The sequence below is a fragment of the Pteropus medius genome, unplaced genomic scaffold, assembly GCF_902729225.1.
Source record: "Pteropus medius unplaced genomic scaffold, Ma_sr-lr_union100, whole genome shotgun sequence".
Lineage (NCBI taxonomy): Eukaryota > Metazoa > Chordata > Mammalia > Chiroptera > Pteropodidae > Pteropus > Pteropus medius.
Window position 1 is genome coordinate 5,192,478 of NW_024352787.1, and position 18,445 is coordinate 5,210,922.

An 18,445-nucleotide genomic window follows, 5' to 3' on the forward strand; every position below is an offset into this window, starting at 1 on the left:
ACCTTAGCAGTAAGGAAATCTCACGAAACATCTTTTGGGATTTCAGACTAGCCATAACTTAAAATTGATGTGAATGTACTGACTACATTAGAAATTTAATATCTGTGTGGGATTTTTTAAAAATCTTTATCAAGTGATGAATTACAGCTTGTGAATGATTCAGCCATGGAAAGTGAAACCGAATCTTTGATTAAGAATCTATTTTTATTTGTTTACAGATACATTCCATGAAATAACCTTTTAATTACTTCCAGCTATTTTAAAATTCTCATTTTGTGATTTCTAAAATATCCCTAGTACACTCAAAACATAGGCTAAACTAATTTAATGAAGACTGGCAAAAACTTTCTTCATCTACTACCCTTTAACACATTTATCTGATGTCTTACAATAGAATCATTCCTAGTGAATAATTAAAGGCTAATATCTAAGAACTCAACTAAGTCTCAGACTTAGTTGAGACTAAATTATATACTAGATGATGTTCTGAATTCATTCAATTATATTAAATTTGTATCATAAATTAATCTGTACTAAGAGCAATAACAGTGAACCAAGAAACTTGTGACAGAAAGCTTCACAGTGGCTCCAGAGAGAGTTAGTATTTTATTTAACTCTGACCCCTTGACAACTAAAGAAATTTAGAAGCATACAGCTAATTTGTTTTTGTTTTGAGGCCATATTGTCAGAACACTTAACCTGATGAAAAAGTAGATAGAGAGGATCAGGTAATAGAAAATTAGGAAAAGATAAGAGGAGGAAAAAAGGGAAGGAAGAATGAAAGGAAAGGAGAGAGGGCAGAAAGGAAAGAGAGGGAATTCATTTGAAACTATCACCTGGAAATAATAAACCATATTTTACTAAAACATATCCCTACTTGATAAATGACAGAAAGGTTTCATAATTCAGTGCTACTACTTGTTGAATGTCTGAACTATGTTGGTGCTAGATTTGAAAGAGAGCTGACTTTTAAAATTTGGAGATTTTGAAAGTTGAAATAAGTACTTTAATCACTGAATGGAATGCATTTTAATTTAAAGAGCTAATTAACTATATTTTCAATAAAGGAGAACAATTCTGCTTTATTAAAATACTTTCATTTAAAAATCTCCTTGGAATTTGTAACAAAAATATATCTGGTTCTATATATACATACTAATTTTTAGCTTATTTAAAAAATATATAAACTTAAAATACCAATATTCCATTTCTATTTCAATTATATTTCTTATGATAATTATTCTTCGTCTTTCTTTTTCATGTGACTAATTACAGAAAAATCTGTTCTGTAGAATAAGGAACAGTTTACTCAGTTGTTCATCAGTCAAGAATAATTTTATTGTGCCTTGTAGTAAGTGCCATGTTAATGTACAGACAATATCATCTAATGAATTAGGCCGAAAAAATGAATAATAATTCATGTTATAATTATGTTTTCACTTTATCAATTGTTTTCACTTAATTACTTGTATGTTTGGATTATAACTTCCCAATTTATGATAGCCATTATTACCTTTTTATAGGCGAAATTCTCCTCGGTTTCATAAGTAAATCGTATGCTCAAGAGTTTCTTATACTGGGAACATTCTCATACAAAATTTTTACAAAATATTTATTCGTAATAGACAAATCCTTAGTATATTGCTAAATATGGATGAATTAAAAAATTTGTTAATATCAAGTTAATCATTATTGATCCTACCAAGATTCCAGAAAGTTCTATTTTATATAAACTATAATTGAAATCAGAATAATGTCCTTGTTACTGGTGTCCAGTTCTAGTACACAGGTTGTAGTTAACTTCTGCGTACCAAATCCCACTTATAACTTGTGACAACTGTTGTCATTTCTTAAATTATTAATAATAATTTATTAATTGTTTAATACAGGTAATGGATTAGGAATTCGAATTGTGGGAGGTAAAGAAATCCCTGGACATAGTGGAGAAATTGGAGCCTATATTGCCAAGATTCTTCCTGGGGGATGTGCAGAACAGACAGGGAGACTTATAGAAGGTAAGAATAAAGATTTCAAAGTAAATTAAAATAAACAAACTCGTAATAAGTATATATTAATTTAATATACACATTTTCTCTTCTTCTACTGCCTAGGAAAACTTTTTCTTGTGGTTAATTGTGAAATTTTGATATAGTAATATAAATGAAAATATATTCGCAACTATATTTTATTATCAATTGTCTGTCCTTTTGACAGTTGCTTTTCTATGGAAATATCTTGTTTAAGAAACTATGATTAGTCAAGATTTTTTATTGACTGGGGCAATATTATTTTTAAAAACACTGGTTGTAGGAATTAATATTTTATAAATACCAAGAGAATTTATATTTAAATCATAAAAACATCAGTACATGATTCAGTACATGCTAATGTAAGTCAAGTCAACAAACTATGGATGATCCAAGGACTAAATCCATCTGCTGCCTGTTTCCATAAATATCGTTTTATTGGAGCATAGCCAGAGTCATTAATTTACATATTGAACATGGATGTTTTTCCACAATAGCAGAACTGTATTCACAAAAGAGATTATATGGTCTACATAGCCTAAGATATATGCTCTTTGACCCTTTACAGAAAAAGTGTGCCAACTTCTGTACTAGTTACTGTCTTCACCTTTGCACATCAGAAGCATTTTAAAATAATAAACTTTACAGATGAATCTAATGGCCCATAAAAATTTATATTTGATCGGTTTCTTTCAGTAAAATGTTACAGCTGGATTCAAAATGATAATTTTCACTTATTAATTAGATGATGCAGTCATTTGCATTTTCTACACCCTAACATATAGTTTGCAAATTTTCAGCAATATTGTTTATAAAGAGCATTATTTTTTATCATAAAGTAGGCTCAACCCATCCTATTTATACTCTAAATTAAATACTTATTTGAAAAGTGTTTTTCTGTTATTTCATAGTGTAATATTTAGGGTTGCCTGTTATCGCTTAAATCTTTTAATTACATTAAACTTAGACACTGTCATTGTCTTTAATTAAATGTATTGGAACCTATCGAAAAAAGCCCCTAGATATTTGGATAGACTATTAGAATAAAAACATACTTGAGGCAATATTTATTCATCACAGTGTTCCACTGGAACCAGCTTACACCACCAACTCACTAAGATATGCTGCATACATCTGTCCAGCTTTGCATTCAGTGCTATCATGTTGATAGCTTGAATTGGAAATAGTGAGAGGATTTACAACACTGAAATAAGCAAATACTGTAAATTAGGACATTTTATGTTTGTGTATTTGCTTGTTGGTTTGCAGAATGAATTTACCAGGATATCACCAAATATGTACCTGAAAACACATTTTTAAAAATATCCTAATGGTATTCACAAAACAGGGACAGTTGGAAGAGCTAGTCAGATAGCTAAATGAAGGACTATACTTTGTGCGTATATAACAATTATAAGCAAATCATTGGATCTGTATGAATTTTCTGACTGTATTCCAATCATTCCCAAGGCTATTCTTTTAGTGTTGCAGTCTAGTTAAGTTATAGGAATTGAGACCCATTTTTAAGAATGGGAGTGATATGATTGCTTTCATACTCCAAAAATAAATGAATATTCTATTTTATTTTAAAAGGAAATTTGCAACAATAACTAATTCGATAAAGATACTTGAATAATTTAAAGATTTCATATACTTCTTAGTATTTATACCATGGTAATTGGCAAGTGCTACAAATCAAAGTGATTTAAAAACAATTTCAATGAAGCATACTAGATGAAGTAATATTCTTTGCACTTGATAGCTTATGTGACTGTTTTTAAGTTAATAAATTTAAATTAAAAATAGATATAAACTCATTCAAGAGAGAGCTGGAAGTGAAGCTAACATTACATTTGTGATCTTATAAACTCCAAGATTTCCACTAAAGTCCTTATCTTTTTTCAAACTAGTAGTTTTGTAGTTTAAACTATTGGTTTAAGTGGGACATTATTAAACGCTATATACATATGATTTAAGATTTTATTTTTATTAATTACATTGTTTATTAATTTTTCCCAAAGTTTTGCCAAGGTGCCAACCCAGGCCTTTCTATGATTAGAGTCCAGTTCTTGCACAACCCACACATATAATTTATTATTAATGATTTCCAGCCTTGCTTTATTTTTTTTATAATATAGCTCTTTAATAAAACATTTGATAGTATTTATATTAGGTTCATGATGTTACCTTAACTGTCAATATTTAGATCCTGTTTTTGAAACATTAAATATTTTGAAGAGTAACTTCAACATATGATAAATCATTTACTTTCTCTCATCCATAAGGCTATATCTATGTTCTATGAAACCAAGCTAGAATGATAAATGTTCATTCTTTTTATGACCAGAGATGAATTGATTAGGTCATCAGTCCAAATGTCTATTCACAAGCACTGCTGTGTTTAGACCAGTACATTTTCTAGATATGTTTATGTTATATATTCTATCATTTATATAGGTTTATATACATATATATAATTTTTATCTATAAAAATATGAATTTGTATCTATCATTATGTTTTTCAGTTTTGCATGATATTCTTGTTCAGAAACAGTTTGACTGAGTCTATTCTTTTTTCTGTTTCCCGAAAATTTGTAATAATTATTGCAAAAATCGTAGGCTACTTTCAAGAAATTAGATTTTAAAAATTTCTACTATTACTTTGTGTGTCATCCCCTAAAATAAAAAAATACAGTTAGAGAATGTTCCATTAATCAAAATTTTCATCAGCCTCAACCCTTAATAGATTATCAAAAAATTTCAAAGTGGTAGATTAATTGAAACACAATGCTAATTTTTATGACTGATATGCGGCATTTCTATAATAATAGAAATTTTAGATTACTTGAGTTTGGGTTTTTTTAATTTTAAAAATTGTTTTCATGACTTAATTTTAAAAATGTATTTATTAAAGCAGTAAAGATTGTTAATTTTCCATGGTTTGAGGTTAATTCTTTTCTAATGAAACATTATACATATAGTATATGAATTATAAATAGATGAATTATGTGTTTATGTTTATATGATTTAATTTCTACAACTGTATAATGAATTCCAGATAGACATAGAAATTAATTTGATCTCTTCCAGTATATCATTCTGCATTTCTGAATAGAAAAGTATATAGACTGAGCCTTTACGATTCAAAATTGTCTTCCAGCTGATTTAAAACATGAATGATAATTGGTTGATTATAGAATTCTTAAGCTCTACTTTTTTCACTCCAGACTTCGAAGCTGTTGTTCAGAAACAATCTGAGATTACTGTTTTTTTTCTGTTTTGTCACTTCTATAATAAACTTTTCAGATTCATCATGGTCTGACATATTAACACTCACAGGATTCCTTGGCATAGACTCTTGATTTTTGTGAGAGCAAGAGTATTTTTCCAATTTCCTCTAGCTTTTTATTCTCTGGATTCATGCATTTGAAACATACTGAACAATCATGCAGGTTTTCTGATGTTCATAAGCCAAGTGCTATTCTGAAAGTACTCATTTATGTAACTAACATTAAATGGAGGAGAAAAAAACCAAGTGTCCTTTCTGAGTCATTGCTCCGGTTATTTTTTTAAAAAAGATTTTTATTCAACCTCTTTTTGAAAAATCTTTCTGAGCATAACTGACTTATTAAATAATGTAGAATTTTGTGTTTCAGAATACTGAAAATTAGTAATAATTATTATTGCAAAAATCATAGGCTACACTCAAGAAATTAGGTTTAAAACATTTCTAATATTACCTTGTGTGCCATCCCCTAAAATAAAAAATACAGTTAGTGTTCCATTAATCAAAATTTGCTGAAACTATCTTTTAGTATTTCAACAATCTACAATGATTTTCTAAAAGAACTCAGGCAATCAGGTCCTTGAGGGGTCCAATTTTTCCAAAATCGTAAAATTTATTTCCTCGGAATATTTACTAAACATTCTTCAATACATACTGGACAAAGAATGATATTTTCCTACCTATTATTTTTCCTTTTAATACATAAGATCAGTCTTTGTTATGTTGAGAAAATGAAGACAAAAGATCTGGAGAACTAAACTACAAATCTAATTAAGTTTCTAAAGTACCATTTCTTGCTATTTGACTTAAGATTAAAACTGTAACAATTTTAGACTAATGGTGTCAGGACCATGAAATGGTCATCAATATTGGGGTTTTAAATGGTATCTAATATTTTCTCATTTTAGTCTTTGATATTATTACTTTGCTTTGAAATAATTTGAATATCTAAAAGTATAGTCAAATATATGGACTTTGAATTTACATTTACAACTTCCCACTTCCATTTTAAATCTTTATCCTTAAACAAATGATTATAAACTTTATTTATATTATAATATCAAAACAAAGTTCATATACTCAGCACTTTAATGGCCTCAAAAAATTAAATGCTTCCTCTGTAATAAACTTACTTTTCTCTAGACTCTTTTACCTTGTGAAACTTACTGAATATCATTACAATTTTAGGAAGTTTTGAATTCACATCATGCTTTACATTTTCTTTAAAAATAACTCTGTGTATTCTTTATATACTCTTCTCAGATCAAAGTTCCAACCATCTTCAAATTGGGGAAGTCCATAATACAATTCTTATTATCTCATGACAAGCACAGATTTTGTTCATTTCTCCTGACAAAGATCAGGTTCAATTCTTCTTTGTGTTCCATACCATGTTGTGCATATATCTACTGAATCCCTTAACACTGAATTCTTTTTTCCTGTATACTTAGTGCCCAGCATAGTGCCTAATAAATAAAGTTTTAAGCAATTTATGTAGAAATGAGTGATAAAGAATCTCTTTTCAGTTACAAAAATTGTATACTTATTAAGATGTCACTCCTCATAGGGTCGTGTGAAGCAAATAAAATGATACATGTAGTAACATGCTACGATTTGTAAAGAACCACATACACTTCAAACAGCATCAATATTTGTCAATATAACTTTTGATTATCTTTTCAGAAAAGATTTACAAAATAAAAACTATTTCCTCTAGGCACAGGTTCTTATAACTTTGAGCTTAACTGCTCATAAATTTACATAAATTTACTCTAGTTTTTTTTTTCCCTTGGTTTTTCCTTGCTTTGAATTTAAAATTTATTTCTCTGAAGTAGAGGTAGAGAATTGGATTATTATTGATAGAAAAAAATAAAATTCTTTGATATGGAAAGTGTAGTGCCACCTCCCTGCGCAGTGGCAAAGTATAAGAAAGGGATTTTTCTCTGGCAGTTCTGTGGTCCACAGTCTCTCCAAGCATTGTGTTTGCTCCACAGTTGAGACAGGATGAAGAGCATGAAACAGAGTTTTAAATTAGAAATTAAAATCTCAACTCAAAATAGCAAGTACTATGTGGAAGTGTTAGCTGCCTGACACATCTCTTTCTGATTCATTTTCACTTAGATAGTGAGCATATTTTGCTCTCAGTCTTGTAAATTTTTACTGAAACAATTGTGGTTGATTTCTTCATTACATAGTAAGCACAGAAAGTCAAGGTTTGATGTTTACTAATTCAGTAAAAATGGACAAAATTTTCATTAGTCTGAGACCCCTCCCCAGTCAGGAAGATTGCCTGGTAAGAGTCACACAGCTTATTCATACTTTTTATCTCCTCATGTATTGAGATGCCCAGCTCAACATTTCACATCTTCTGTTCCATCTTCCCTGGAAGTGGGGCAGAGGAGCTTCCTCACATTTGTGTTTTGATGTATGCAATTTAACATTTAATCAAGTGTTGACCTGTAATTTTCATTACAAATGTCAAATGTACAAAAAAAAAAAGTAAAGAATATTATGGCAAACAGCCATGTACCCACCATACTATTTTAAGTCTTAACATTTTGCCATATTTGTTTCATATTTTTAGGAGAGTACCTATAAATCAAATAAAGTATCTATAAATCAATTAAAGCCTCCTGTAATCACCTCTCCTCTCCCAAACCTCTCTTAGTACCCCAGAATAAACCACCAGATTTAATTTGAGGTTACTCTTTTACTTGCTTTTCTTTACAATTTTATATATGTATTCATAAATGGAATAAGGACACCTTTGCTTATTTATGAAATTTTATATAAATGATATCATACTGTACTTATAATTTTGCCACATTTTTAGTTATGTAAAGTTTATGAGATTTATCCAAATAATACATGTATCTCTAGTATTTATTTTAACTATGGGACAGAGTTCTATTATTGTATGTCTCAACTATAGTTTAATTTAAACATTCTCTGTTTATATTGGTTACATGGGAAGTAATTTTTTTACTATTTGAAACAATGCTATAATTAACTTTTTGAAGGTCTCCTTGTGTACATGTGCATGAGTTTATTCTATAATACAAGCTAAATTTCTAGGTTATAATGATTATCTTGTGAAATAACATAGGAGAATGTTGTGTAGTTTCTTTGACAATAGTTAGTTTTTCCAAATTGCTCTCCAAAATGTTATATTATTTTTATATTCATCAGTAGCAATTTAGTATTTTTGTTTCTCTACTTACTTATTCTTCTTTCTCTACATATTCTTTTTCAAATATAATTTGGAACGGTCCCATTGTTTTTTTTATTAATCTTTCCTTTAATAATGTTGAATGTGATAATATTTTATTAATCTTGTTACCTCTTGGATTTTCTCATTCATGATTTGCCTATTATTTTGCTTATTCTTTAATTGGACTGTTCGTGTTTTTTAAATTGAATTTAGAGAATTTTTACATATTGTAGATATAATCCTTTGCCAAGTATGTAGTCTTGTGTTTTTAGTTCCCTTTTGTTTACAGATGTTAAAATTTTAATATAGTCAAATTTATTATTTTGTTTCTATTGTTTTATAAATGTTTTATGTTATTTAGGAAGTTCTCTATCCTAAAGTCTTAAAAATATCAGTTTATAGTTTCTTCTAAAAATTATAAAGTCTTATTCGTCATACATTGACCTAAGGGACATAAAAAGTTGTTTTTAATCTAGCTGTTATTTGAGGAGAAATTTTAGAATCACTTGCCTGTGCACCATTTATTGAATAGTGTGTCATAACTCCCACTGACCTATAATGCCCCATCAGTCCTATACTGATTTTTCATATACATGTGTGGCTCTTATGAATTCTTTCTTCTAGCCTACTGATCTCTTGTGTCCATCCCTATATCAATATCACATCCTTTTAATTATATATTTATATTGTCCTGACATGTGGTAAATGGATCTATCATATTGCTGTTCTTCAAAACCCTCTTGGGACAATTCAGTTTTTTTCCCCAAAGATTCTATTTCCAAATAAGGTCAGTTATAGGCAACTGGGGAGTTAGTACTTCAACATATCTTCTTAAAAATATATTTTTTCCAATTACGGTTGACATACAATATTCTATTGGTTTCAGGTATACAACACAGTGATTAGGTATTTACATAATTTAAAAAGTGATCACCCTGATAAATATTGTACCCATCTGACACCATATAGAGTATTACAATATTATTGATTATATTCCCTATGCTATACTCTACATCCCCATGACTATTTTGTAATTGCCAATGTGTACCACTTAATCCCCACCCCCTTCACCTATCCACCCCACCACATATGGCAATCATTAAAATGCTGTGCATCTATGAGCTTGTTTCTGTTCTTTTGTTTGTCCTGTTCTCTAGATTCCACATAATAGTAAAATCATATGACATTTGTCTTTCTCTGTCTAACTTACTCTACTCAGCACAATATGCTTTAGATCTATCCATGTTGTTGCAGATGGCAAGATTCAATTCTTTTTTTATGGCTGAATAATATTCCATTGTATATATGTACCACCTCTTCTTTATCCATTCATCCATTGATGAACATCTGAGCTTCCTCCATATCTTAGCTACTGTAAGTAATGCTGCAATGGACATATGGATGCACCTATCCCTTCAAAGTAGTATTTTGGATTCCTTCAGATAAATTCCCAGAAATGAGATTACTAGGTCCTTCTTTGTCTCTTGTTATAGCCTTTGTTTTAAAGTCTATTTTGTCTGATATAAGTATTGCTACCCCAGCTTTTTTTTTTTTATTTCTATGTTCATGAAATGTCTTTTTCTATCCCTTTCAGTATGTGTGTCGTTTGATCTGAAGTGAGTCTCATGTCCATAGCATAGGCCACACATTTGTTTTTCTTATCCATTTAGCCACTCTGTGTCTTTTGATTAGAGCATTTAATCCATTTATATTTAAAGCTATTATTGATAGATATGTATTAATTGCCATTTTGTATTCATATTTTGAATACAATTCTTATTCATCTTCTCTTCCCCCTCCTTCTCCTCCTCTTCTTTCTCCTCCTCCTCCTCCTCCTCCTCCTCCTTCTTCTCCCTTTAACATTTTTTGTAATACTGGTTTGGTGTTGATTTTTATTGTTTGGGAAGCTCTTTTTCTTTTGATTCTTTGCTGGGTAGAGTTTTCTAGGTTGTAGGTCCTTGATTTTCATCACTGAAAATTTTGTGCCAATCCCTTCTAGCCTGCAAAGTTTCCGCTGAGAAGTCAGCTGACAGTCTTATGGAAACTCCCATGTAGGTAACTAACTACTTTTCTCTTACTGCTTTTAAGATTCTCTCTTTAACCTTTGGCATTTTAATGATGTGTCTTGGTATGGGCCTCTTTGGGTTCATCTTGTTTGGGACTCTCTATGCTTCGTGGGCTTTTATATCTACTTCCTTGTCAGGTAGGGAAGATTTCTGTCATTATTTCTTTAAAAAGGTTTCAATTCCTTACTCTCTCTGTTCTGCATCTGATGTGAATGTCATTAAGCTCGAGATTGTTCCAGAGGCCCCTTAAACTATCCTCATTTTTTTTTAATTCTTTTTTCTTGTTGCTGTTCTGACTGGGTATTTTCTGCTACCTTATTTTACAAATCGCTGATTTGATTCTCTGCTTCATCTCATCTACTTTTGATTCCCTCTAATCTATTCTTTATTTTAGTTATTGAATTCTTCATTTCTGACCAGTTCTTTTTATGTTTCTATCTACATTTTTATTTTTCCTATATTTTTGTTGACGTTCTCTTGGAGACTATCGAGCATACTTATAACCAGAGTTTTGAAATATGCATCTGGTAGATTGCTTTTGATTAGTTATTTCTCTGGAGCTTTCATTTGAGACATGTTTTTTCCTCCTCATTATGGCTGCCTCCTTGTGTTTGTTTTTTGTGTATTAAGTAGAGCATTCTTAGTAGAGTGGCCTTATGTAGGAGGTGTGAGGCCCAGTGGTATAGTCTCCCTGGTCACTTGAGCTGAGTGTCCAAGTTTGTCCCTTGAGTGGGTTGTATATGCCCTCCTCTTGTAGTTTAGCCTTCATTGCTAAATGGGCTGATTGGTTGTGAGGACTGGCTGTGACTACATCAATGGGCTGATTGGTTGTGAGGACTGGCTGTGACTACAGTGGAGGAGCTGTTGTGCAGGGTCTCATCTGAGGAGAGAATTTGCTTTAGTAGTGCTCTGGTACCTGCTCAGTCTGCCTTTTTAGTGTATCATTTGTGGTAGTGGTTGGTTAGTGCTCGGTGTGCTCTGAAGCTGGCCTCTGGGTGTGTGGTAATGAGAACTCTTTAGAGGGACTCTGTTGCAGGCCATTGCCTGTGCCTGCCTAGGACCACTTTCTATGCTACAAAGTGATGTGCAGGTGGTTGCCACTTGTGCTGAGTTCAAAGGTGCCTGGGTAGGGCTAAGCTGCAAACTGAGGTCAGCTGCTGCTAGTGCCAGGTTCAGGACTGTTTAGCAAGAGGTACTAAGCTAGCCCAGTCCAAATGCTGTTTGTTAGGAATTTGTGAACTTTTAAGAGATTTTAGGAAAGTCTGCAGCATGAGCCTAAACAGACTATTTATATGGAAAATCCACTGGAAGCTTCTTGGGTGGGTCCAACAGTTGGGTGGGGTGAGCTTTCAGGGCATCATTAAGGGGTGGAGAATGGTGTTAGCCAGGTTGATGGAGACTCAGGTATGGCGGCCACCTATGTCTGTACGCTGTATCTGACCACTGTCTTGACCGGAAATCTCTGGAACAGTTCTTGACCTTTACATATACATTCTAGAATTAGCTTGTCAGTTTTCAGGAAAGTCGCTGTTGAAATTTGTTGGTGATTATACTGAAGGTATAAATTAGTTTGGAAAGAAAAATATTTATTTTTGAAGACATGACTTATTGAGTCACGTCTATTTGAGTCTTCAATGGGTTCATAATACTGGACCTTTAGTTCTACCCAAATATTTAATTATTGTATTCTGAATCAATACAATAAACTTAGAATATTTGAAAGATTAACATATAGCAAATATTAAACTTATTAATAATCTTCTATCATTTTATATCAACTTACAAAATATTATAAATAAAATAAAATTTTGTTTAGGAAATTTAATGGGCCAAATCTAATCCTTTATGTATATTACATCAATTCTAAACTTTATTTACTCACTGGATGTTTTAAATTTATTCTCCAAATAATTTTTCCCAGTATTGTATGTTATAACATAATAATTGTGAAATGTATTACTGGCATGATACTTTAAAAATTTTTTTAAATTTTTATAAGAGAACAGTAAATCCATAAGAGCTAAACATCTTTTAGCCAATGAACCCAAACCAATTATTTGTTTATGTTGATAGATTGTCCAGTTGGAAGTTAATTTAATAACATTTTGAAGATAATTTGTATCTATAGTATTATTTTTATTCACAATTAAATCAAGTTTCTAAAATTTCTGGATAGCCAGATAGTTTGGTGCTAAGATAGAAATATAAGATTTGAATATAGCTTCAAGAATCTTTTAAATGAATCAGTCGGAAAATAGATTAGGAGAGCAAAAAATTAAAGCCAATGATACCAGTGTTGCTGGTGGATTTAGCCAGAGTATATGGAAAGTTAACTTCTCCAAGCTTTTTAGGCCCATAAAGAAATGAGTTCATCTTTGTTTGTTCATATGCTGTTCTGTGAGGAAATGTACCTGTGTCATAAATTCTAATTCATGTATATTTTTAAATTTGTTGTGTCAACGTAGGTGATAATGGTTCATCTAGCTAGCTCTTCTTAAAGATGAACTGACAGGGTTTCTGGCAAGAAAACGCTGTTGGATTTATGGTTGAGAATCGGTGATTGGAGTGAAGGTGAAGTTAGCTGTTTTTGGAGCGGTGGTTTTGATTTTAGAAGTTAGCCTCTGAAACTCCCTGTCATGAAGAAGTCTATGGTAGAAGAGCTATTTCCAGTAGTACAATTAGAAGATACACTCCTGTGTAACTTAAGGAAGAATGTTCCTAGGCAAGAAAGTCTCTATTTCTGCTTATGCTTTTTTGGCATATGTTACAGATGACATGGCAGAGATCAAGGTTGGCGATCAAGAAAAACACCACACAGATGAGTGAGCTTCCTTGTTCTTGTTCCAGGGGGATTACCAGGTACGGATTGGTAATTAGCATGAGATTTCTCAAAATTCCTGAAAGCTGGTATGTCAGGTACACATCACACAAGATCATATTTTTTGTTGATATAGATTTTCTAATAAATATTTAGGGAACTATCTTCTGGGAAGAAAAATATAAATTTTGGTTACCTGGACTGGTAGGTTATTCTATATTATTTTAGGTTGCACAGTCATACTTACCTTGTCAGGATTTTAATGATTAACTATATTGTCAAGACAAAGTAAGATGTTTCTCTTCTTTATTGATTTATTTTAAAATTTATCAGAATAAAATTATGTTTGAGTCATAATTTTTCTGATAAGGACATCAAGAAAACTGAATAATTGCCCTATTTTACACACTTTGAGCATGTAGAATACTCCAAAATCTAATTTGATTGCTTTTATCAACGAGGATGACATATCTTGAAATATTTATAAATGTTCCAGTTATACTGCTTCTGTACTTAATTTCTGGATTGGTCTAAGTAAGACATAGAATAGGGTGCGATTCTTTTGAAGCAAGGATACTGAGCTCTCTCTATTTAATATCTGTACCAAATTTTCAAACTGCCAGTGCACTGGCATTTCATAGAGAGAGAGAAAATATTTTTAGAGTCAGACATATCAAGATTTAAATTCGGCTCTGTTACTTATTGCCTGCATAAGTTGTTTAACTTTTGGTATCTTGGTGTTCTCTGGAAATTGGGATAATAATAGTTTTTGCAAAATTGTTACCAGATTTAGAAATAATGTTTCAGAAACATGTAATATAGTGTTTGACATAATGTTTTACATAAACAGTGAAAAGACTGTGTTTACCTTCTCTTTGGAGATCTTCTATGGTAGAAAGAATATTTGCTATACTTAGCTTGAATTCTATATCCCATGGTCAGGTCTGAGTTCTGAGCTACAGGTACATAGAATCTCCCTAATGGAAAAAGTGCCAAATTTAGAATCAGAAGATGATGACTTAATGCCATTTTTGTGACTTTAGGCAAGTTTCTTATGTTCTCTCAGTCTCCTTTTATCTCATCTGCAATCAAGAGGTTTTAACCTATCTCACCTATCTCAAGAGTGAATGGAACTGATGCATTTTGTACGCTTGTTAACTATAAAGCGCTAGACTAGCTGTAGAAGCTACTTCATTAATAATAGATATTTTGATAGATGACAATTGATCTTATAAAATTCAGGCTTTCTGTAAGGGAATATTTGAACTGATAGGTATCTGCTATATTGGTATATTTTAAATATCAGACTTGAATAAATAAAATAGTATATATTATAATACTTGAAGAGATTAAGCCTTTTGTCATGTACCTCTATCACTCTAACTGTAATACCATAGTTTTGGCTAATCTTTTAAAAGACTTCTAAAATTTTCTTCTTATCAACAATTTGTTAATCAGTAAACTTCATGCTATAATTAAATCTATGGACATGCATACAATGAATATCTGTTTATGTAACTTTCATGGTCTGTTAGTCACTGAAAATACACCTTGTTAGTGAAAAGAATTGTGATATAAGTGTCAGACGTCTGGTCCCCTGTGTCTGGATTAATCTTTCTCATCAACTCCTTTTCTTTGTGACTTGACAAATCACAAAAGCTCACTGAGTTTCCAGTGTTAAATGTAGGGGATCCTCCACAAGACTCTTCTATAATGCATACTTATTAGACACTGTACCTACTAAAGAGTTGTGTAGAAGAGATTGAACTTTGAGAAGAAACATATAGGTAAAGAGTTAGAAGGGGAAGGTGAGCCATGATAGGTTGATTATATTACATAACAAATTCAAGCACTAGAATCCAGAATGTGAGGCTAATTACATGGGATAAAGGAAAAAATGAAATCAGAATGGATGTCATTATTATGACAAGAATGAAACTTGTCTCGGGTCTCCATCACTTGTACTGGCCCCTTACCATGATTCAGGAAGTTCTATGAAATATGTGATGTTTTCAGTGTTCATCAGCATTTTAACATTTGTGATTTCTTGTGAGCTTTTGTCTTTGTAACAAATATTTACTTCTAAGTTTTTATTCATAATTTTATATTTTTATTCATAATTTTATGTATTTTTGTCTTAAAATTGTATGATTCATGCCTTACAAAACTTGAATTCATCCCTGCATTAGATGTTATTTCTTTTTGGGGAAAAAACATTAAGGTACTTACAGCAGAATTCTAGGAAGCTACTGGTATACAATAGCAATATGCCGAAAAGACAGATGGAGGTGATAAACAGGGAGTTCAGAGAAAAGACTGTTGGAATAAAGGTGAGAATATTAAGAATATTGGAAAAAATAAAGAATGCAAATAGATTAATTATTCACTAACTATTCTGTACCAGCATATCCTAGAATGGTATAGAATGATAGGATTGTGTCTTGCTTTTAAGGTATCTACAGCCTAGAAAGGCAAAGGACTTAAGGTGTTCGTTTTGGAGGAAAAATTAGATAAGGGTCTGAATGAATAAAGTATAAAATAAATCTGAAGAACTAGGGAAAGATACTTTTAAGGAAATAAAACCCTTTTCCTTACTGATTTTTTTTTTTTGTGGGAGCGATATATGTTTTCTTTTAGTTTCAGTGAGACAAATATAGAAATGCAGAATACATTGGTTGATTTTGCATGTATTAGAACAAGTACCATAACTAGTGGAGTCTACAGATATGCCTCCTCTCATCCCAAAGAATTCCAGGTAGCTTTCAGGTAATTTCTAAGAGCAGGCTGCAAGCTCCCCAGGGCAACAAACTGTGCAGGAGCTAAATCAGATCTTGCCAGACTTTTCATTTATTCCATTTGTTAATTTTTAAGATAGTTCAACATAGTGGCAGAGTACTACTAAGTTCCAGATATAGTGATGAGTACTGAAGCAGAAAGACTATTCTACAAAAATACATATTTTCACTTCAACACTCAATAAATTTAGACTAAATTACACTGAGAGTATAGAAAAAAACATTTTTTAAAAAATTTTCTCTTAGGCTGTTTTATTTTCTTTTACTCTCTGCTCTTTCCTAGATCTTCATCACTGTCAGTTATGGCACTTGAGTTTGCTGAGTGCTATCACTGATCCATTTATTCCTTCTATAATTTTGTTTAAGTGCATGCTATATAAAGCAATCACTTGTGGCCCTGTGGGGACATAGAGAAAGAAAGCATGGACCTTACATTCTAATAGGTGAGAAAGAAGATAACTGTTATTTATAAATATCACATATTAAATGGTAATATGTGCTATGGTGAAAAATATAACAAGGAGGGTGGACACAGTATGTAGGAGGGTGGGGTTACAATTTTAGATGGGGTGGTCAGGGAAAGCCTTACTGAGAAGGCAACAATTGAGTAAAGCCCCCAAGAGAGGAAGGAGTGAGCCAGAAGTTGTCTATATTGTGGGCAGAGGCCTACGATGAAAGGGGCAAAGGCCTAGAGCAAGAGCATGCCTGGTGTGTGCTAGGAACAATAAGAAAACAAGACCAGACCAGTGTGGCTGGAACTGAGTGAGCGTGTGAGAGAGAGAATAGCAGGAGTTTCAGTCAGAGAAGTAACACAGGTAGAATCTTGGTCATTATAAGAACTTCAGCTTTTTACTCATGAAATGGGAAGTCTTTAGGCTGACACAGCTGAATGATGTTTAAATAGGATCATTCTGGCTGCTAGAACAACAATAGTTTGAATGAGTAAAGGGTAGAAAGAAGGAGAGCAATTAGGAAGCTGTAGAAATAACCCAAGCATGAGATGTGGCTCTTCACATCAAGGTGGGAACAGGGGACATGGTGATAAATGATTATATGATATCCTATATATATACATATATATATACATAATCATATATATCCTATATATACACACATACGTATATATAAATATATACATATATATGCATATACATACATATGATATCCTCTACATAAATGTATATATATATACATATATGTATATAAATTATACAGTACAACATGTATGTTAAACAGTGGCTCAATGGAAATGACTTTAATATGTTCATAGAGAGTAAAACATGAAAGAGACTTATATTAACTTACATTAACTTGCTAAAAGGGGGAAAAAGACATACGCTCTCTCCAAATTGCAGAATGTTATTAAAATAACAATTGATTATTATAAACCTTTTCCTCTTATGTTTTATATTATCAAATGATTAAGCCCAAGTTTATTGTGACCTACCAGACCTTGCATAATGTACACAAACCCATTGAATTCATCTTTATTTATCCTCAGTTCCATTTCTTAGCTTCCCACCCACCAGCCCTACTGGGGTTCTCTAATCTGGTTTACCTTCTGTTTACCTCCTGTGATCATTTGTTCATGATGGTCCTACTCCTTAGTAGGAGAAATCATGTCAGAAATCATAACTGATCGATATTAGAAACAGAATCTAGTCTTGTTTTTGATACGCACTGACTAAATATTTGTGGACTTAATGTGGTTAGTTTTATCATAATTAAATACATTTGTTTATATTGATTATACACTTAAATCTAAGATATTAGCTATAAAAGCAGCCAAATTATATCATTAAATATTCCGTATATCTTCAACATAAAAGAAGCCCTTAGTATGTCAATATTCCTGAACTTAAATGAGGAATCAGGAGACCTGGCTTTTTGAACTACCACTATATGATTTCTAAAGTTGAGGCTTCATATATAAAAAAATTGGGGTAGTTACACTTACCCTACCTATCTTACTGGTTTTCTGTAATGATAAAATGAGAAAAAGTGTGCAAAATAACTTTGTAAAAAAAAGAAGCTCCTTATTGGTGCTATTAACACATGTGAAATGGGTCTAATTTTATTCCTTCTAATCAAAAGAACTTCATGTAATCAAATGGTATACATATAAAAGTCCTTTATAATTCATCTAGAACACACTGCCTTTTTTATGTTTATAATCATGTTTGCTTGTGAGATAGGAGAAATTATTTCTTTTTATGAATTTTAGAGAACTGAAGGGAAATGG

At 31.6% G+C, this 18,445-nt stretch overlaps 1 protein-coding gene across 1 annotated transcript in view; it reads left to right on the top strand.

Moving 5' to 3' along the window:
- Window positions 1-18,445, top strand: part of PCLO (piccolo presynaptic cytomatrix protein) — a 349,327-nt gene that overhangs the window by 243,771 nt on the left and 87,111 nt on the right. Inside the window, 1 exon segment of the mRNA XM_039849076.1 lies at window positions 1,890-2,015. Coding sequence (XP_039705010.1) covers window positions 1,890-2,015 — 126 coding nt within the window.